The sequence below is a fragment of the Microcaecilia unicolor genome, chromosome 4, assembly GCF_901765095.1.
Source record: "Microcaecilia unicolor chromosome 4, aMicUni1.1, whole genome shotgun sequence".
Lineage (NCBI taxonomy): Eukaryota > Metazoa > Chordata > Amphibia > Gymnophiona > Siphonopidae > Microcaecilia > Microcaecilia unicolor.
Window position 1 is genome coordinate 96,060,768 of NC_044034.1, and position 23,114 is coordinate 96,083,881.

The 23,114-nt window shown below is 42.7% G+C and overlaps 1 protein-coding gene across 1 annotated transcript in view; it reads left to right on the top strand.

Annotated features, from left to right (window-relative positions):
* LCP1 (lymphocyte cytosolic protein 1) overlaps window positions 1–23,114 on the top strand; it is a 103,994-nt gene that overhangs the window by 51,402 nt on the left and 29,478 nt on the right. Inside the window, exons 4-8 of the mRNA XM_030200505.1 lie at window positions 2,177–2,306; window positions 9,175–9,307; window positions 12,006–12,087; window positions 15,593–15,758; window positions 18,174–18,316. Coding sequence (XP_030056365.1) covers window positions 2,177–2,306; window positions 9,175–9,307; window positions 12,006–12,087; window positions 15,593–15,758; window positions 18,174–18,316 — 654 coding nt within the window. The remainder of the gene's footprint in view (window positions 1–2,176; window positions 2,307–9,174; window positions 9,308–12,005; window positions 12,088–15,592; window positions 15,759–18,173; window positions 18,317–23,114) is intronic.

Below are 23,114 nucleotides of genomic sequence, written 5' to 3' on the forward strand. Positions count from 1 at the left end.
ACATATAGATAGATAAGAAAGAGTAACAGGAGTAAGAAATTAAGGGACTAGTTAAAGAGAGTTGCAAATAAGGTCAGAAAGGTGCTTGAACATTATTTTGGCTAGGATAGGAGTAGATAAACATGTACTGCTATAATATATGCAGTCGGTGTCATTTTCTTCTTCCGTTAAAGGCCTGGTTGAAAAGCCAAGCTTTTTTCACCTGCTTTCTGAAGTAGAGATAGTCTTATGTTCAGCAAAGCCTTTCAGGGAGTGCATACCAGAGTGTGGGGGCTATTCCAGAGAAAGCTTGCTTGCGGGTATCACATCGTGTGAAGTCCTTTGGCGAGGATGTGGTTAGGGAAATTCCTTGGGAGGACCTTAGATACGAGGACCTTGGGAGGACCTTAGGATCCTGTTCTTCAAGTACTTTGGGCCATTTCCTTTAAGGGCCTTGAAGGTCATACAGAGAATTTTAAATTTGGCTCTGTACTGTACTGGTAGCCAGTGAAGGTTATGCAAAAGTGGTGAGATGTGGTCACTTATAACCTTCTATTAGTCTTGCTGCAGCATTCTGAATCAACTGGAGCTGGTGCAAACCCTTTGTTGTCAGACCATTGTAGAGTGCATTACAATAATCCAGTCTTGATGTTATCATGGCATGCACAACTGAGACAAGGCTTGCCTTCTCAATATAAGGAAACAGGCAACGTAGTTGTCACAAGTGATAGAAGCTGCTCTTGAAGGTTGCTTGGATTTGGGGGATCAGAGTGTTGAATTGAGCTGTATTCCAAGGTTCCCGATTTGTGATTTCAGGGGGAGTTCATATTTCCAAAAGAGATTTTGATGTTAGGTATGTCCATAGGTGCCCGGTATAAGAGGCTTGGAGAGGCTAAGCCTCCCCTGCTGTGCTCTGAGGGGCTTAAATTGTTGATTTACCTCCATCCTCACAGCAGGAGCTGCAGTGAAAACCATCTAACCTTGTGTAACCAGTTGTAGAAATTGGTTTATAGTTTGTTTACCTTACTGCTGGGAGGGTGGGGGGGGGGGGGGGGGGGTTGGCTGGAGGTGTCCTGGGTTGCCAGGGAGATATTTAACGAGGATGACTTCCTGACCTGCACTGAGGACAGATAGCAGCAGAATCGGATACTGGGCCAGCATGATCAGAAAAAGTCACCAGACAACAAAGGTAGAAAAGATCATTTTATTTTCATTATAGTGTTTGGAATATGTCCACTTTGAGAATCAGGTGCTCAACATTAAAAGTTTATATTTATTTACTTATTTATGGCATTTTATCCCACATTAATTAGGGTGTTTTGTGGCTCTACATGAGAATTGTGATGATATGATCCCTTGTTTCATATTGTTGACGGTCTGCATTTTCCGTATGGGTGGTATATTGGTGTATTAGGTTCTGCCCAGTGTAATATTTATGGTACAGTAAGGTTCTGAGTGTGTTTTTGCACAAAGTTGTGCATAGTGTTTTGCAGTTGAATGATTATGCTTAGAATATGCTTTGAGCAACCACTTTATTCTTTGACATATGATACGTATCTAATATCTAAATTTAATAAAAGGTATTAATTGTGACTTTTATTTTTATTTATTTATTTTTTCTGTGTGTTATCAGACAATTATGGATTTAAGCTCTACCCCTGGCCCCACCCCTAACCCCACCCCCTTTAGCCTTCCCAAACAGTTGGGCCACCGACCGCCTATGGGTATGTCCCCACTTGTGTTAGGGACCCATAGAAGCTCAGTTTTTCTTGGGTTCAGGAAACGTTCGTTGTATTTAGCCCATTCTTGAATTGATGTTAGATAGGTTGTCAGTTTGTTCAGGGCATTTACTAAAAAAACATGTTTCAAACATGCCACATCATGATTCATGTAGGCTGCTACCCTGGCAAATATATGGCAATGATTTACAACATAAAAATATTGGAATAAAGTGACACTGCTTCTCCCTTTTACCAATGAAAATATGCTTTCATATTGGTCTGATTTCATAAGTCAGACTTGTTTCATGATAGTGCAATGATGCTGGGAATTGAGCATGTGCTACTGTAGCACTGTGGTAACTCTTCAACCAGTTTGTAGAAGTTCTTGTGATACAAAATAGAATAGTGTTGCTTGCTTTTTGCCAGTGAATTTAAACATAAATTTGAGATTTTTAAATAGAACCTACTTTTTAAAGGTATTTCATGGCCTGAAAAAAACTGATGTTGCCAAAACATTCAGGAAGGCAATCAATAAGAAGGAAGGTCTCTGCGCTATTGGTGGGACCTCGGAGCAGTCCAGTGCTGGGACACAGCATTCTTATTCAGGTATGTCTATTTATACTTTGATTATTGTGCATATTTATAGCCAATAAGGGGCATTTTTGATATGACGTCTAAGTTCAAATTGAGACGTTTGCTAAAAACATAAAAAAACCATTGAGCTCATAGCCATAATCGAACCAGAAAAACATCTAAATTTCTGGTTCGATTATGGCTTTGAGCTAGACATTGTTAAGTACATAAGTAATGCCACACTGGGAAAAGACCAAGGGTTCATCGAGCCCAGCATCCTGTCCACGACAGCGACCAATCCAGGCCAAGGGCACCTGGCAAGCTTCCCAAACGTACAAACATTCTGTACATGTTATTCCTAGGATTGTGGATTTTTCCCAAGTCCATTTAGTAGTGGTTTATGGACTTGTCCTTTAGGAAACCGTCTAACCCCTTTTTAAACTCTGCCAAGCTAACTGCCTTCACCACATTCTCCGGCAACGAATTCCAGAGTTTAATTATGCGTTGGGTGAAGAAAGATTTTATCTGATTTGTTTTAAATTTACTACACTGTAGTTTCATCGCATGCCCCCTAGTCCTAGTATTTTTGGAAAGCGTGAACAGACGTTTCACATCCACCTGTTCCACTCCTCATTATTTTATATACCTCTATCATGTCTCCCCTCAGCCGTCTCTTCTCCAAGCTGAAAAGCCCTAGCCTCCTTAATCTTTCTTCATAGGGAAGTCGTCCCATCCCCGCTATCATTTTAGTCGCCCTTCGCTGCACCTTTTCCAATTCTACTATATCTTTCTTGAGATGTGGCGACCAGAATTGAACACAATACTCAAGGTGCGGTCGCACCATGGAGCAATACAACGGCATTATAACATCCTCACAACTGCTTTCCATACCTTTCCTAATAATACCCAACATTCTATTCCCTTTGCTAGCCGCAGCAGCACACTGACCAGAAGGTTTCAGTGTATTATCGACGACAACACCCAGATCCCTTTCTTGGTCTGTAACTCCTAACGTGGAACCTTGCATGACGTAGCTATAATTCGGGTTCCTTTTTCCCACATGCATCACCTTGCACTTGCTCACATTAAACGTCATCTGCCATTTAGCCGCCCAGTCTCCCAGTCTTGTAAGGTCCTTCTGTAATTTTTCACAATCCTGTCGCGAGTTAACGACTTTGAGTAACTTTGTGTCATCAGCAAATTTAATTACCTCGCTAGTTACTCCCATCTCTAAATCATCTACTATAATAAAACGCACCCTCAACGTTCTGAGGACACTGACGTCACTGCAGGCACTCACACACCAGTTCATAAGTTCATGGTGGTGAAGCCACAACACTCACCATGTCTTCATGCCCCGCCCTCGCGTCACACGTGATGACGTCGAGGGCGGAATAAGAAAACAAGGCAAAAGAACGCATGGGGAGCAGTAGGGAAACACGCTCCGCGTGTTTCCCTACTCCTCCCCTTCCAAGAAATCCCAGCCGGCGCCGACGTGCTCATCACCCCGGCCTTTTTTACCCCATCGCCCCGCCCCTTTCAAGGTACCGCCCCGCCCCCGGTAGCACACTCTTCCCCTCATCACCTTCCCTCCCCCCTGTCACCTCCCCTACCCTTACGCCACTATCCCTGGTGGTCTAGCGGTACCTGTTCGCTCGGGCAGGAACGAAGGAACCCCCGCTTTCCTGCCCGGAGCGCTGCTGCTGCTAGCTGCCCGGCTGAATTGTGTCTGAGTCCGGCTCTCGGCGATTCAAAATGGCCGCCGAGAGTTGAAGCTGCCTCGCGAGACTTCAACTCTTTGCGGCCATTTTGAAACGCCGAGAGCCGGACTCCTACACGATGCAGCAAGGCAGCTAGCAGCACCTCTATGGGCAGGAAAGAGGGGGCTCTTTCTTTCCTGCCCCGACTGAACAGGTAGCTCTAGACCACCAGCGAGACTAGTGAAAGGGGAGGGGAAGGGACTCCCGTGCCTGCTAGCGCCCATTTCATCAGAGGCAGAAATGGGCCTTTTTTACTAGTTTATAAATATATTAAAAAGCAGCGGTCCTAGCACAGACCCCTGAGGAATCCCACTAACTACCCTTCTCCATTGTGAATACTGCCTATTTAACCCCACTCTCTGTTTCCTAACCTTCAGTTTTTAATCCACAATAGGACATTTCCTCCTATCCCATGACCCTTCAATTTCCTCTGTAGCCTTTCATGAGGTACCTTATCAAACGCCTTTTAAAAATCCAGGTACACAATCCACCTTATAATTGAAAGAGAAAAACGCCTAGATTTCGACCCAAATCGGGAGATAGAAGTTCATCTCACAAAAACGAATAAATCGGTATAATGGAAAGCCGATTTTGGACGTTTTCAACTGCACTCCATCGCGGAAGCGTACAAAGTTGACGGGGGCGTGTCGGAGGCGTGGCGAAGGTGGAACTTGGGTGTGGTTATCGGCCGAGGAGAGATGGGCGCCTTTCGCAGATAATGGAAAAAAAGTATGCGTTTGTAGCTAGAATTTAGGGCACTTTTCCTGGACCCTGTTTTTTCACGAATAAGGCCCCAAAAAGTGCCCTAAATGACCAGATTACCACCAGAGGGAATCGGGGATGACCTCCCCTGACTCCCCCAGTGGTCACTAACCCCCTCCCACCACAAAAAAATGATGTTTCACAACTTTTTATTTTCACCCTCAAATGTCATACCCACCTCCCTGGCAGCAGTATGCAGGTCCCTGGAGCAGTTGTTAGGGGGTGCAGTGGACTTCAGGCAGGTGGACCCAGGCCCATCCCCCCCCACCTGTTACAATTGTGCTGCTTAATGCTTAGTCGTCCAACCCCCCCCAAACCCACTGTACCCACATGTAGGTGCCCCCTTCACCCCTTAGGGCTATAGTAATGGTGTAGACTTGTGGGCAGTGGGTTTTGAGGGGGTTTGGGGGGCTCAACACACAAGGGAAGGGTGCTATGCACCTGGGAGCTCTTTTACCTTTTTTTTGTTTTGTAAAAGTGCCCCCTAGGGTGCCCGGTTGGTGTCCTGGCATGTGAGGGGGACCAGTGCACTACAAATCCTGGCCCCTCCCATGAACAAATGCCTTGGATTTATTCGTTTTTGAGCTGGGTGCTTTCATTTTCCATTATCGCTGAAAAACAAAAACGCCCAGCTCACAAGTTGTCGAATAAAACATGGACGTCTATTTTTTTCGAAAATACGGTTCGGTCCGCCCCTTCACGGACCCGTTCTCGGAGATAAACGCCCATGGAGATAGACGTTTTCGTTCAATTATGCCCCTCAATATCAACTGGCTCCCCATTGTCCACATGTTTGTTACACTCAAAATGCCCATCTGTAAGTATCATTTTCAAAAATAAAATGTTGCAGGGAAAAATATAGAAAAACAAGCCTTAGGGACATCTGTCTGGCCATACAGATATCCCAGCAATGTAGAGGGGCAGCCTAGTGGTCAGTACAGTGGACATCACATAAAATGACACAGGTAGAAATCCCACCCAAACCCCTTCTTATTGTATTGTGAACCCTCTAGGAACAAAGAAAACCTTACTGTATCTATAGGTCTACCACTACAATAGCCCTCAGGCTTGCAGATCACTTATATATTTAGGTACAGGATGTATTTCTATATTTCAGGAGGGCTCATATATTTGTACTGAAATTAGAGTTAAAGTGGGAATTGAACCTGGGTTTGTTGTTTAAAGTCTACTGTACTGACCACTAGACTACTCCTTCCACTTCCTTGCTGCTTGCCTAGGAATGGCTATAATATCTGGAGCTATCATAGAGCCTGGTATCTACTGTCACTATCACATCTTTGGGGGATGGGAGGGGGTCATGCCTTAATCTCTCCAGTGTTCAGTTAGTTGTGACTGAAACAGGTCTAGATAAACATGTACTTCTTTTTTGCCCTGGATGATTTTTTTCTATTCCATTATTGCTGAAAAAGTTCAGATTTTAAGCCCACCCAAACACATCTCCGTGTGATTTAGATGAACTGCAGAGTAAAACATCCCAATTCTGAGTTTTGAAAATTGCAACTTAGACATTTTTTATGAGAAAAACATTCATCTACTGCTTTGTGCCACTTTTGAGATGTTTTTCTCATTTGAAAATGAGTGCCAATGTGACAGATGTCTAGACTTACTTTCTTTTCCCTCCCTCTACTTGTTAGAGGGCTGGGTGTACTGCAGTGTTTTCCCATTTTAGAGGTAATTTTGTAAGTGTATTCTTTAGTGTGTTTTCTGTTCATTATCATACCTTAAAAAATATAGGTGTTGATTTTCAAAGCACATAGACTTACAACGTTACATAGCAACCAATGTAACTTTATGAGCCTACTAGTAAAAGAGGCCCGTTTCAGAGCAAATGAAACGGGCGCTAGCAAGGTTTTCGTCGCCAACACCCCCCCTCCCTGGCCAACCCCTTCGTTGTTCTGCCATTGCTCTGCCCCCAACATCATGACATTTGATGCGAGGGCGGGGCCCGGAGCAATTCCCCCCCCCCCCCCGCCTCCCTGCCTCCCTCCCTGCCAACCCCTTCGTTGTTCTGCCATTGCTCCGCCCTCGAGGGTGGGGCCCGGAGCGATTTTGGTGGCTTCACCACCACGAACCTTCGAACCTTTTGAAGGAAGTCAGGGCTTGGCTTCACTGACGTCAGTGTCCTCAGAACGTTGAGGGTGAGTTTTATTATAGTAGATGTGCTTTGAAAATGAGCCTCTGACTATACACAAAATTGATTTAGAGTGGCATTTTAGAAAGGACAAACATAATAGAACTGAATCATCCAAATTGGAATCTGTTAAGTTCTACTAGTATTTTAGAACAGGATCTGCTGCTGACTTAGAACCTGTTCTAAAATAAATGATTAAATGGATGTCTATGTGCTGGTCATAGGAGCCAGCTCTATGGGTGCTTGAGCACACCCCATATTGGAGAAATTTCTTGACTATGTCCAGGGAAGGGTAGTTTCCATTTGGTTTTGCACCCCCAATCATTTTGAAAAGTTAGTTCCTATGGAACCGGTTACATGCAGCAGGAGCAACCATTTTAGAATTATAAACATCTAAAATATGATAGTGCACCATAGGGAAATCAAATAGCGGAAATAACCCTGGATATTCAATTCTGTGGCATACATAGCTTCCACCATTGAATATCCAAATATGTGCGCTACCCGGAAGTTATTCAGACTACAGCCCAGTTAATTCAGTGCATAAGGTTAGGCCAGCCTTTTTGCTATCCTAACTTTGTACACTTACTTAGCCAGTCAGGACTAGATTCCATGTATGGCACCTAAAAAATTGGCAATGAAAAACAACGCACTTACTGCTATTCTATAAACCTTGCCTAAAGTTAGACGTGGTTTATAGTGTATGTATAGGAGGAGATTCTATATATATAGCGTCTAAAAAATCGGTGCTGAAATCAATGCCGACTAAGCATATTCTATAATCAGCACCTAGATTTAGGCACCAATTATGGAATAAGCTTAGTTGATACTTCAGCGCCTACATCTGCGCGCATCCATTTACGCCAACGAAAATGGTGTAAATCTCAGCTTGTGGATTTAGGCGCACTGGGCCATATTCTATAACTAGGCACCTAAATTTTGGACCGCCCATGAAATGCTCATTTCCCCGCCCATAACCATTCCCCTTTTTGCCTCCGTGCATTAGTTCGGCGCACATCGTTACAGAATACACTTAGCAAGTTGTGTGCCTAAATTCTAATTAGTGCCAATTAGTGATTATTACTTGTTAACTGCTGTTATCAGCGCTCATTAGTTTGTTAAGCCAATTAAATTATACGCACTGTTATAGAATTTGCGCTGATTTCGGCGTCTAAATCTAAGCACACTATATAGAACTTGGGGATAGTGCCCATTCCCATGACTAAAATTTAGTTGCGGCGATTTACACCAACTAAAGTCTGATATAAATGACCACACCTAACTTAGGCACAGATTCTATAACACTGCGCATAAATTTTAGGAATATCCCTCCCATGGCCACACCCCCTTTTGAAATCTGCATGGTAGAATTTACGTGCACCACTTTATAGAATACGCTTATCAAGTTGTGCCTGTAAATTCTAATTAGTGCCAATATTTGCTTGTTAGTGGCCAATTATCAGCGCTGATTGGCTTGTTAATTAATTAAGTTACACATGCAATTTATTCAGTGGCACTACCCAATTACATGCCATTGAATATTGGCAACTGGCCAGCTCAGCAGGGTTTGACTGGGCAGGATCCTCTTCTGCTGGTTAAACCCCTTTGAATACCAAGCCCGCATGCGCTTCCCATCACTTTGCTCTCTCTCTTCTCTAGAAGATCTCCCACACATGCATTATCTTTTGTCCTCATAAAAAATGTGATCCTAACTCTTTTATGGTAAAACTTTGCAAATATTTCCTGATTTTTCTAGAATTACTCATTTGTCCAGGAAAGCTTTCTCGGGTTCAAAATCTTCTGTGTTGAAATTGGGTGGGACTCTTTTTTTCTGAGATTCCCCTGTAAATGTTTGATTTCTTTTCAAGGGAAAAGGGGATGTTTTCTCTGATCCTCAACATTTAGAGACTTTCCTGGTAGAGCACAGTGATGTATTAGGATAGCAAGAGAGGGTAAAAATGAGTTCATTATTAGGTAACTCTCATATAATTAATGAATTGTCCTTAAAATATTTCTTTATTTTGATTTTGCATTTTTCTTTTCTTTTTATTAGGCCTTTCTTTTCCGTGATGTGGGCTTTAATGTCTTCCTTTATTTCTTTGTGAAAAAAAGTTTTATATTTGTGAATGTTTTCTGATAATTACTTATTATATTACTCTGATGTAATGTTATAAAATCTTTAAATAAAAAAAATGTGACCCTAAAACTGTGATTGACCTGATTACAGAGGAAGAAAAGTATGCCTTCGTGAACTGGGTTAACAAGGCCCTGGAGAAAGACCCAGACTGCAAACATGTTATTCCAATGGATCCAGACACAGATAGCCTCTTCACAGCTGTCGGTGATGGCATCGTTCTGTGGTGAGTAACATCTCTTTACCATCACCTGCCGTACATATTTCTATAGCTGACAAATCAGTTCATGGTCATGGAACACACAGTAGAAAAAAATAGCATATGGGACTGAACAACATTGTCACTGTTTTTATTATAAATATACCTTGTCTTGTGGGGTTCTAATATATCTGAAACATTGGATTTTGTCTTCATATGATAAGCTCCTGAAGAAAACAAAAAATGTTTGCAATTTAGCTTCTCTCCTGATCATTTTTCATGAATCAATTCCAGAAAGAAATGAAAAAGAAAAGATAGAGAAAAAAATTTCTTAATCATTTGAGTACTGAAACCTGTCTTCTACTTCTGAAGTACTGTATTAGATCAGAAATTGTAAGCTGACCTAGCTCGTGGTTCAGTAATAGTGCTGTGAATCTATTTTCCTTTACAGAAAACTAGCACATGCCAATAATTAGGCACAAGTACAAAGGCCAGCCATAGAGAATAAACTGGTATTTAGACATGTATATTGCAAATACATTTAATCCTAATTTTATTTTTACTTTTTAAAAAATAACAAGAAAAATGTATTTAACTAAAAATCCAATAGAGTACAACACTGTACTACAAAGGAAAAAGGACAATAAATATAGATCACATCATGGAGGACTTGCCATTGTGTGTGGGCTCAAAAAGAAACCAAATATGAGAGAAAACTTGAATCTCCATCTAACTCCCCCCACCCTCACACAGGGCCGGTCAAACTCGGTAAGCGGGGTAAGCACCACAGGGGGGCGCCTGCCTTCGAGGGCGCCGCCATACCACGCCGCCCTTGGTGCTTTAAATCTTTAATTTACCTCCGTTCCAGCAGCCGCATCATTTGAGAGCCCTGCCCTGTCTCTAGCCTTCCCTCCCTTCGTTAGTTCGTTCCGCAGTCCCGCCTTCTGACATCATTTCCTCAAGGGCGGGGCTCTGAGGGAACGAACTCACGAAGGGAAGGAAGGCTAGAGACAGGGCAGGGTTTTCAAATGACGTGGCTGCTGGAACGGAGGTAAATTAAAGATTTAAAGTACCAAGGGCGGCGTGGTATGGCGGGGGATGGGGCGAAGGAGAATCGCTGGACATGGGCAGGGTGGGAGAAGAGAGAAAGGAGATTGGGGGGCGCCAACTCATAGTCTGCTGGGGGTGCCAGAGACCCTAGGACCGGCCCTGCCCTCTCACCAGGGGCGTATCTGGAATCCGGCGGTAGGGGGGGCCACAGCCAGAGAGGGGGGGCACATTTTTGCCTCCCTCCCCCCCCCCGCCGCCGCCGCCTCTCTCCACCCCCTCCCCGCCGTCAACCCTCCCCCGCTGCTTACTTTTGCTGGCGCCGAGGTCCGACCCGCAATCTCCGTTTTTCGTCTTCCTCCGTGGCCATGCTTCCAGGAAGTAACGCTGCAGTGCTGATTCGTTGAATCCAGTTCGACGTCTGACGTCAGACGCCGAACTGGATTCAACGAATCAGCACTGCAGCGTTACTTCCTGGAAGCATGGCCACGGAGGAAGACGAAAAACGGAGATTGCGGGTCGGACCTCGGCGCCAGCAAAAGTAAGCAGCGGGGGAGGGTTGATGGCGGGGAGGGGGGCCAGGGCGAAATCTGCGGGGGCCCAGGCCCCTGTGGCCCCACGCAGATACGCCCCTGCCTCTCACACACACAAAGAAAAGAGAAACAGAAACTGAGAAACTCCTAAATACAGCTTGAGACACTATTTATTAATGAGAAAGGCTTCTAACTGAGAAGGATCTAGAAACACATAATTAAGTGCTTACCAGGAAAGCATAAGAAAAAAGTCCCACCTAGAGCCAAAACATAATCTTTAAATTGCAAAAAACTGCTTCCTCCTATGTTGTGTAGCCCGAGAAACTTATGGAAAAATATTAATCGTTTGACCATAAAAACAGAACTTCCTTTTTAGAAAAAAAAAAGACTTAAGCACTTAGGGATGGATTCTATATATGGCGACTAAAATCTAGGTGTGTCGGACTTACGCGTCTAGTGGTATTCTATAAATTGCATTTATATTCAGATGTGGTTTATAGAATAGTGCATAGGCTGGGTGGATGCACCAAGATTTAGGCACAGCCATTTACACCAGTAAAAAGCTGGTGTGAAAGCCTGTGCCTAAATCTAGGCGCACTTCCCTGTATTCTATAACCACGTGGTAGATGTGATTGATGGCCCCAACATGCCCACACTCCTTCAATGACCATGTCCCCAGAATACACTTGGATTTTGGTGCAGATCTCTAGGCACACTATATATTTATTTATTTATTTAATTTGTTTCATTTGTATCCCACATTTCCCCACCTATTTGCAGGCTCAATGTGGCTTACAATTTTCCGTCATGACTTATGTCATTTCAGAATACATATACAATTGATAATATATATAGAACATGAATGCTAAATGAACAGTCAGGTAAAAAAGGGAAAATATACAATTGGTATCGCATATTGAACATGGATTGCATATTAAAATTAAGCAATATGCACATGTAATAAATGCAGCACTTGTCTTTATTTCAAAATTGTGTTATTTCCATCTGAATCTTTTCAAAGCAGCCCTACTACTAATAAAATTCACATCAGGGCTTATCAATACAGTGAAGAAGAGCAGTACAAATAAGAACTATAACATTATTTAGAAAACTTATGCCAGTCTTTTTCTTTCCTTAATTTCCAGTAAAATGATCAACCATTCGGTGCCAGACACGATTGATGAGAGAGCCATCAACAAAAAGAAGCTCACGCCATTTACCATTCAGGTGCTGGGATATTATTTTGTTCTTTTCCTGCTGTCATCCGTAGAGAGAATAGAAAGGACATTTGTATAAGCAGTCACCACAATCGCAATTACAAAAGCAATGTGCATAGGGAGAGAAATGGCCGCCAGTAGGAAAAGACAGGTGACAAGGCCTCTGTATAAGTCCCTGGTGAGACCTTATTTAGGGGGACCTTCTACAAAACTGTGGTAGAGCTATCGCTGCTTGTCATGCACTAATCTAGCACTACTGCCAGGTCACCGTGGGAGCCGGAAATAGTGCTGCCCACATTGTGCACCATTTCCGACGTACCGGATATTTTTTTTTCCACTGGGTTACCGTGGGAGCCTCTACTGCCTCCTAAATAGGAGACGGTAAGGGATCCGCCAGGAAATGGCCACACAGTCATTTCCTTTTTCTTTTTTTCACAAAACCCCCACTGTGGTAAAAGGGGCCTTGGCGCACGGCAAATCCACATGCTGAGGACACTGCAAGGCCCCCTTTACTGCAACATAGTAAAAGGGCACCTTAGAGTACTGAGTACAATTCTAGAGAAAGGTTTAAACAGGATAGAGTTGGTCTGGAGGGCGGCTACTAAAATAGTCAGTGGTCTTCATCATCATCATTATAATTATTTATTTATTATTTGTTACATTTGTATCCCACATTTTCCCACCTATTTGCAGGCTCAATGTGGCTTACATAGTACCATAGAGGCGATCGCCAGTACCGGTTTGAACAAATACAGAGTGAGGTCGTGATAAAGTTCATGTGTGACAGACACATTGGGAATCGTAAGGAGGAAGAGTTAAGTTATGTCCAGTTCTAGCTTTGGTTTCGTTATGGCACAGGGTTAAGGTGTTTAAGTTGGATCGTTAGGGTATGCCTTTTTGAACAAGTTAGTTTTTAGTAGTGTCCGGAAGTTTAGATTGTAAGCTCTTTGTAAGCTCTTTGAGCAGGGTCTGATTGTAAGCTCTTTGAGCAGGGACTGTCTTTCTTCTATGTTTGTGCAGCGCTGCGTACGCCTTGTAGCGCTATAGAAATGCTAAATAGTAGTAGTAGTCATATGTTGTTTTCAAGGCGCTTGGTAATGCGTTCCATAGTTGTGTGCTTATATAGGAGAAGCTGGACGCATAGGTTGATTTGTATTTCAGTCCTTTGCAGCTTGGGTAATGGAGATTTAGGTATGTTTTTGTTGATCTAAATGTGTTTCTGGTTGGTAGGTCTATGAGGTCTGTCATGTATCCCAGGGCTTCTCCGTAGATGATTTTGTGAACCATGGTGTAGATTTTGAACGCAATACGTTCTTTGATTGGGAGCCAGTGCAATTTTTCTCATAGTGGTTTGGCGCTTTCGAATCTCGTTTTTCCAAATATAAGCCTGGCTGCTGTGTTTTGAGCTGTTTGGAGTTCCTTTATGATTTGTTCTTTGCATGCCACATAGATTCCATTGCAGTAGTCCAAATGGCTTAGTACCATGGATTGTACCAAGTTACGAAATATTTCCCTAGGGAAAAAAGGTTTCACTCGTTTGAGCTGCCACATTGAGTGGAACATTTTCTTTGTTGTAGCTTTCACTTGGCTTTCTAGTGTGAGGTTTTGGTCGATTGTAACTCCAAGAATTTTCAGGCTGTCTGAGATAGGGAGGGTGTGATCTGGAGTGGTTATGTTGGTGGGTTTGTTCGTCATATATTGGGATGAGAGGATGAGACCGTGTGTTTTTTCTGTGTTGAGTTTTAGTTGAAATGCATTCGCCCATGAGGTCATGGTGTTCAGGCTGAGTTTGATTTCTTTGGTGATTTCTGATAGATCATATTTGTAAGGGATATAGATTGTGACATCATCTGCATATATAAAAGGGTTAAGGCCTTGACTGGATAAGGACTTGGCTAGTGGGGTCATCATCAGGTTGAAAAGGAGCGGTGATAGTGGTGATCCTTGAGGTACTCCATAGTCTGCTTTCCATGGTGATGATATGTTCGAATTTGATTTCACTTGATATGTTCTAGTAGTGAGGAAACCCTCGGTCCAGCTAAGTACACTTCCACCAATCCTGAAGTATTCTAGGATGCTTAGTAGTATGATGTGGTTTACCATGTCGATCGCACTAGACATGTCGAATTGTAGGAGAAGTACGCTTTTGCCGGTTGCAATTTCTTGTTTGAATTTGGCTAGGAGAGTAATTAGTACTGTTTTGGTGCTGTGGTTGGAACGAAATCCTGATTGTGATTCGTGCAGTATTGTGAATTTGTTTATGTAGTCAGTTAGTTGTTTAGTTACCATGCTTTCCATCAGTTTGACTACCAGTGGGATTGATGCTACTGGGCGGCAGTTGGTGATATCATTTGTTTTTTTGTGATATTTTAAAGCATATGGGAAAACTTAAAAATCTTAGGGGCCCTTTTACTAAGGCGCGCCTAAAGGTTTCCTGCGCTGGTGTAGGAACGTGTTTCGGACGCGTGCAGGTCAAATTTTCAGCACGCCTGGAAAAAAGGCATTTATTTTGTGGCCAAAAATGGACGTGCGGCAAAATTAAAGCCAGTGTGCATCCATTTTCAGCCTCAGACCTTTCTTCCACCCATTGATTTACTGGTAAGGTTTGATGCGCTAACCGGGTGGTAAGCGGCCATCGCCGGGTAAGTGCCACGCGGTAGAAAATAGAAAATATTTTCTACCATGTGTTTTAGGCAAGCATAAAAAATGGAATTACACGGTAGCCGGGCGGTAGTTCCAATTTGACTCGCGTAGGCACCTACGTGCCATACTAAAAGGGCCTCTAAATATGCATACATTGGAAGAAAGGTGAGAGAGGGAAAATATGACAGAGAAGTGTAAATACCTCTGTGGTATAAATGCATAGGAAGCGAAAGGCAGCTCTGGAATGATGGGGCATAAGATAAAGGTGAAAGGGAACAGACTCAGGAGTATATATTTATATTCACTCTGCTTTAAATTTCAATAAAATGTTTTGATTTTTCCTAAGACACGTTGAGGAAATTCATCAGATATCAAGAATAGAAAGAATTTTACAACATTGATATAATATTTCAAACAAAGTCAAAGGGAAACCAAATAATTTGAATAAACCTGAAGTGAGCTATTAGAAAATATGAGATATTGAGAGTAAAAAAATTTGACAAAACAATTTGCTGGAGCTACAAAAATTTTCTAGGTTTAATAAAGTGATTTGATTGACTTTTCACTTTTTTGGACACAAATGTCCTGGTAAACATGACATCCTTTGGTCACACTGGCAGAGGAATAGAATTAGTTCTACCTTAGCCAGCTTTAACATCTGAGATAGTTTATTTTAATGCATTTTACTGTAGCCTTATAGCATATTATTCATTCACAATTTGCTGTGTTAGAACTGGTAGCAAGCGGAAACTTTTCCTTGTAATATGAATCTCTCTGAACCTACCACTGAGACTTGAAATATTGTCAGATCCATTACCCTGTACATTTTACATAATAACATTTTCTCTCTCTTATTTGGCATCTCTTTAAAGGAAAATTTGAATTTGGCTTTGAACTCTGCTTCAGCCATTGGGTGCCATGTGGTTAACATTGGTGCTGAGGACCTGAAGGAGGGGAAGTCTTACCTCGTCTTGGGCCTTCTCTGGCAAGTTATCAAAATTGGTTTGTTTGCCGACATAGAGCTCAGCAGAAATGAAGGTAATACACCTTTCCAATCAAACACATTTGCATTCATTTCATGGAGATATTCTGATACTGGCTTGGAATGGTATTGCAATAAGGAGTATGCAGTAGGATCATTGGTGTGTGTGTGTGATTGAATCTGTCAAGGACTGCTATTACCTAAGTGGGTGTCAGTAAGGTAGCAAAATGAATTGGAATCATCAATTGTTTGGCTTTTCCTTTGCTAAAAATAAGAGTGAGATTCTGAGTTCTCTAGTAGATGAAGTAGCCTGGAGGTTAGAGCAATGGGTTGAGAACCATGGAAGTCAGAGCTCAATTCCTTTTTTTTTTTTTTTTGTGCCACTGATACTCTCTGTGAGCTTGGGCAAGTCACTTTGGAAGTAATTCTATGAAATAAGTGCTAATATTTACAGGTCCATTAGCCATGCAGATGCTTAGAGTATTGATCAACAAACAAGCAAACCAGCAGTTCTGAAGTTGGGTGACTGTCTTAATAAATAAAACAGCGCTTCAAAACTGTCGGTCTGCTTGTTTGTTGATCTCTACATTTAGTTGCGAATCACTGCCTCTTTTTGCTGTCTTTTAATGCTTAGAAAACTGCCATAGAGGCATGTATGCGTGCATACATGGGTAGACTCAACTTGGGCCTGTGTTTCGGCCACCTGGCCTGCATCAGGAGTCCAATGCCACTAAAGCTGTGAATTCCAATAACCATCAACGTTATTGATTTTAAAATGTTGGCGATCCTGTCAAAGGGTCACTCGTTTCAAATGTTGCTCACAGTGCTCTGATCAAACACTTTTTTCATGGATTGAAGTGTTTGATTGGAACACTATAAGCAACATTTCAGATGAGTGACCCTTTGACAGGATCGCCAACATTTTAAATCAATAATGTTGACGGGTATTGCAACACACAGCTTTAGTGGCATTGGACTCCTGTTGCAGGCCATGTGGACATAACACAGGCCGGTGTTGAGTCGAACCATTCTTTGATTAAAGTTTTATAGCACCATCACTGACACTGTGTTTTTTGTTGTCATCTTCACTGTGTCTGTTTGCTATTTGTGCTGGTTTGCAAAGATTGGTTCTCCAGTATTACTTTCTGTACACATGGGTATCTTGCATAGTATATATTTGCAAAGGAGACGTACACATGCATGAGTGCATGAGTGGGGCTCCTATTTATGTGGATCTTTACTGAATATTGTAAGTTATGCATATACGTCTGACACGTAGGCACGACCATTTTCACCAACTCTATGGCTGGCATAAGTGCTTATGCTTAACCATCTAGGCACATATATACCCAGTTAGGCAATACCCTGCTCTAGTTCTTACCATGGAACTCTTGGTAAGAACTAGAATTTCTTGGTAAGAATGCCAATGTGGTCAAGCATGTCCCACCAAGGGAGAGAGGGAAGGGATTTTATTCCAAGTTCTTCCTGATCACAAAGAAAATGGGGGAATTTAATCTCTTCCTAGACTTAAGGGCCCCGAACAAGTACCTGGCCAAATAAAAGTTCAAGATGGTTTCCTTAGACACCCTCATACCCATGATATAAGAAGGAGATTGGTTACGCTCTCTGAACTTAGAGACTTCCTGTGATTTTGGATATACCTGTATGTTGGTATTTGGGTTTTGTAGTAGGCAAACACTATCTCTAGTATCATGTATTGCCATTTGGCCTTTTCCTGGAGGAAAAGTCTATAGTCTGTTATTGAGATGGACATGGTGGAAGCCACTGTTTATCCCGAGATTGGTAGCATGGAATGTTGCTACTAATTGGGTTTCTGTCAGGAACTTGTGACCTGGATTGACCACTGTTGGAAGCAGGATACTGGGCTAGACAGACCATTGGTCTGACGCAGTATGGCTATTCTTATGTTCTTATGAAATTAGGTGCCTATGTTCCCTTATAGCATAGGCTCCTACCAGGCACCTAACTGTACAGTAAATGCCCTTTTATAGAATTGCCTTTCACATTTCCCATTGGCTGTAGTACCCACTTAGATTATAAGATCTTGTACCTCAGTGATAAGCTCTCTGGGGGCAGTAAAATACCTACTGTATCTAAATGCAACTCAAATTGAGCTACTGAGAAAGGTATGAGCTCTATTATAGCAATTTATAGTTTCCTACTATGCTTTTAATTTACTGAATGTGTTTTGATTTGCATGGTAATAAATGCATGTCTTTAATTTTGTAACCTAACCTGCTTTAGGCTTCAATAATAGGGCAGGATATTAAACTGAACACATTGTCCACCAGTGAATTTAAAATAGGAGAAAACAGATTCTGAAAACTTACTCTTTTTTTGTTTTTGCAGAATAACTGAATGTTTATAACATTATCAAAAGTCATGACAAGAAAGACATTTGGAACTGAAATGCATTGAGCGTCTAAACAAGTGTGCTCTCTCTCTCTCAGCTCTGATTGCACTCTTGCGGGAAGGTGAGAGCCTGGAAGATCTGATGAAGCTGTCTCCAGAGGACCTGCTGCTGAGGTGGGCCAACTATCATCTGGAGCATGCTGGCTGCAACAAGATCAACAACTTCAGCTCCGACATCAAGGTACAGTAACTGGACTGTTCATTCACGGCAAAGTGGCTTGAAAAGCACTTTGGCATCTCAACTACAGACAGGTGGAGACTAATTCTATAACAAGCCACCTTGGATAAGAAGGTAAGCAGGTGATTATTTCAAACCTATTCTATAAAGAAAAGTAAGCACCTACTTTTCATTACAGAATACTAGCTTAAGTGGCAGATAACGTGTTGTCACTTACAGCATCCCTACAAATGCCGTAAATGCCCATGCCTAGATGTGTCGCAACCAGTAATAAATCTTTATTGGTATCTCACTAAGTCAGATACAAAATAAATTGTTATCTCTCTGGAGCAGGTTGTCACACAGAAAAGCGAGACGCAAAAACTGGCTAACAAAGTCTGCTCAGCTAACACCTCTCTCAGCTATCACATATATACCCTTAGTAAGTTGAATTTTTCCCAAATCATGTGATTTCTCCTAAACTAGAATCATTAGGTAGCCTGTGCCATATATGGGTATATCAGTCTCTCCTGACGTTGTGTGCACATGCACACTTGGTGGCCATTGGCTAATTACTTATCTGTATAGCGTGCAGTTAGTCACAAAGCAAAAGAAATACATAGAACAATAACCTTGTGTCCTCTCTCTGTCTCTCTCCCCACAAATGAAACATTCTGGACATGTTAGGCTGACTGTGTCCTCAGTCTGTCTTTTAGCATGTCCCAAGGTTACATCCACATTATATGAAGAGCATGTTCTCAGCTCCAGCCAAGTGTTATTACTGGTGTCATTCCTCAGTCCTGAGAAAAGCACTGTATGTAACAAAGATGCTAACTTGTTAGGCCAACTTGTGAGAACCAAACTTCATGCCTAGATGTTAACCAACTAGTGGAATATGCACAAGGGGCCTCCAAGAACAGGTTGGCCTCAGAATATGGCTTTATTAAAAGACCCGACACGGTCTTTGTTTCAGCAACCTGCCTGCATCAGGGGTCTTGATAATAATTCATTATTATCTGCAGTGATCTGATAAATCAGTAGAGAAAGTCAATCAGAGTACTTTCAGGAGTGCAGCTGTATGTGCACAGAATGATTTCCAATGTGAAACAGTATCAGCTTACATCAGAAAAACTAGCACGTTGATTAAAAAGTAAGCCATCAAAACATGGTGTGTACTTTTCCGCTAGTCGGTATTCTGTGAGGTCATTTATGCAAGTGGCCACTTACATGCATAAATGACATCATTTATGCACATTCATGCCACCCAAAATTAGGCTGCTCTTTATAGAATTACTCCCAACCCAAATATATAGGCTATGTATCAAGTGTGTTTAAATACAAATCTAAACAAAGGATGTGCTGTTGTTTGGAAACAACAAGGAAATAAATGTTGTAATTTTGTTTTGGATCATTTCAAATTGGAAATGATAAAAGTAAGTGCTCCTTTATATAATTGCCCTCTTAGTCATATAGGGGTGAATTCTATAAGTTGCGCCTAAAAAAGATCAGTGCTGACCCAGCCCCCCCTCCCCCCGCTTAGGAGAAAGTGGCGTCACATCACCGAATGGCTGCTTAGCTCTCTTGCTCTTTCCTTAACCACATTATCATTAGCAATATCCTGCTCCATCGGTGGATTTTTCTTGTTTATTTTGTGTGTGGTGTATCATTCCCGCTGTCCGGCTATGAATAAAGCCTCTTCGTCCGTCCACCTATTTTCTACAAGGGCAATTCTGTAATGGGGAACCTACATTTACATGCCATTTGTACAGGTCAAAGGACACAAAACTAGCACTTTCTCAGGTAAGTGTACACTTACAGATTTAAGTGCTATTCCGTAAGGGCGCACAGAAATGCTAAGGAGGTATACACATGAGCAGAGCAAGGGATGTGTTGCTGCTGTTACATCAAGTCTATGGTTGATGTACCCATGGGCTATGCTAATATTCTATAAAGGAATTGGGGTGTGTAGATGTCGTTATAGGATAGGCTTTCATTGTGCAGCATTAGGGTGCCTAAATGGAGGCGCCTACTTATAGAATTGTTTCCTATCACCCGGATTCTATATAGGTCACCCAACATTGGGCATCAGAATTTGCTCACGGATCTTAGATCTGCGTGCAACTCAATTGATTAATAGGCGATAACAAGCACCAATTAGGCACTTAAGTGGTGTTAACAAGCACATACTTGGAGTCATGCACAGATCTCCTCTGTGTGTTATTCTATAACATGATGCTTAACTTTTCCTGCGAGCAACCCAATAGGGGCTGTAGCCATGGGAGTGGCCTGGGCGGGTCTACTACTACTTATCATTTCTATAGCGCTACAAGGTATACGCAGCGCTGTACACCATACACAAAAGACAGTCCCTGCTCAAAAAGCTTACAATCTAGATAAGTCAGGTAAACAGACAGAACAATTAAGGGTAAGGGAATAAAGAGGTGAGGATAAAGGATAGGGTAAGTGAGTTAGGAGTCAAAAGCAGTGGTAAAGAGGTGGGTTTTGAGTTTGGACTTGAAAACGGGTAAAGACGGGGCTAGACGTACAGGCTCAGGAAGTCTATTCCAGGCGTGAGGTGCAGCAAGATAAAAGGAATAGAGTCTTGAATTAGCAGTAGAGGAGAAAGGGACAGATAAGAGAGATTTATCTACAGAACGGAGTACTTGAAGGGGGACGTAGGGGGAGACAAGAGTGGAGAGATACTGGGGAGCAGCAGAGTGAATGCACTTATAGGTCAATAGGAGAAGTTTGAATTGGATACAGAAACGGATAGGGAGCCAGTGAAGTGACTTAAGGAGAGGGCTAATGTGGGCATAGCGACTTTGGCGGAAAATGAGCGCGCAGCAGAATTTTGGACTGATTGAAGAGGAGAGAGATGGCTAAGAGGGAGGCCGGTGAAAAGTAGGTTACAATAATCAAGACGAGAGGTGATAAGAGTGTGGATAAGGGTTCTGGTAGAGTCCTCAGAGACGAAGGAACGGATTTTGCTAATGTTGTAGAGAAAAAACGACAGGTTTTGGCAATCTGCTGAATGTGATCAGAGAAGGGTCATGGGTGTTCTCAAGAGTTACGCACCATATTACAGAATAATGCATATCTGTGCCTAACTTTGGGCACCAGACTTACGCCTGATAGAGCCATCAGTAAATCTGGTGCACAAAGTTAGGAACGACCTGCAGTGGCGTACCAAGGGGGGGGGCGGTGGGGGCAGTCCGCCCCGGGTGCACGCTGCTGGGGGGAGGGTGCCGCGGCGCGCGCCTGTCAGCTGAGTTCGCTGACTTCGCTAACTTCGCTGCAGCTCTCTCTGCCCCAGAACAGGATACTCCGCCCCGGGTGTCATGCCGGCTAGGATCGCCACTGGTGACCTGTGTGCTGTGCTAGTATTCCATAAAGATCGGGCGCCTTTTGTAAAATACAGGCTTTGCCCGGATCTTCCTGGTGCCTAAATATATGGAATCCAGCCCTATGTGCTTATACCCTCATGCTATTTTATAAAACCCATTTCTGCCTGTAGAACCTTTGGTATGACAAACTAGAACTTGGTAGCACAGAATTAGATCTGTTTCTTATACTGGCCTTCATATTTACTGCTAGGAATTACCTGAAGAAATCCTGATACTTCCCCCCCCCCCCCCCCCCCCCCCCCATTTTTTAACCACTGCTCTGTAAATCTTTCTTATCAATACTTACTTTTTTAGTTTCTGAAATTCTCCATTAAATATCTGCTGCTCTCTTCTGTTGCTTCTTTCATTGACCCTCTTAACTAATAGACTTCTACAGCATACCAAAGGTAAGTTTAGCTTGTACATAGTTCTGTACAGCAATCTGTTCTTTCACATCAACTGTGCTCTAAGAAAAATACTCTAAGGGCCATGTCTTCGAAACTGTGGTAAGCGGTTAGCACAGGTATTAGCACGTGCTAACCATTAGAGTGGAACCATATTACCGGCTACCACATGGTAAAAAAACAGTCAGTGCACTAAAGATCCCATGCCATGTACTATAGGTTGGGGTGGGAATGGGGCAGAAAATGGATGGAGATGGAGTGAGGACTTTGTTTGTGGTTAGTGCACAGCAACCCCTCCTTAAGAAAAGAAAACCCACCTGATCCCCTAGCATCAATCCCCTTCTCCTCCCACCCCAAACTGACATAAGGCAGTCTCCCTTTCTCCACTCCCCTGAATGACAGAGGTAGACCCCTCTCTACCCCTCCACCAAATGACAGAGGATAGCTTCTCCATCCCATAATGCAGGTGTTCCTTTTTCATCTCCTCCCCCAAAGACCCTCTAGGACCTACCAGTGGGTTCCCTGATATCTAGGGCTTAAGAGTAGGAAAAAATCCCCAGTCAGGGTTTTTTTTTGTTTATTCATTTATTACGTTTGTACCCTGCGCTTTCCCACTCAAAGCAGGTTCAATGCAGCTTACATAGTAATTGGAATTACAAAGTATTGGTGGAGAGAAATAAGTTGAGTATTATCGGAGTAATAAAAGAAATAGGAATGTAGAAATGCAGAGATGAGGGGAGTAGGAGAAGTATGAGCAAGGGTAAGTGAGCAATTGGAGGGTAGATGAGGCGGAGGGGAATGGGCAAGAGTGAAGGGAGTAGGAGAGGTGTGAGTAAGGGTAGGTGAGCATTGGGGGAGGGGTCGATGAGGCGAAAGGGGATAGAACAGGGGATAAGCAGGGGAAAATGAGGCTAGATCGTTGTCATTGTCTCCTGGATATGTGATGAATAGATGGGTTTGTGGGAATTAATCTGGATCGTTTTTTGGATAACTCACCTAGAATGGAATAGGACAATGCAGGATTAACATTTTTTT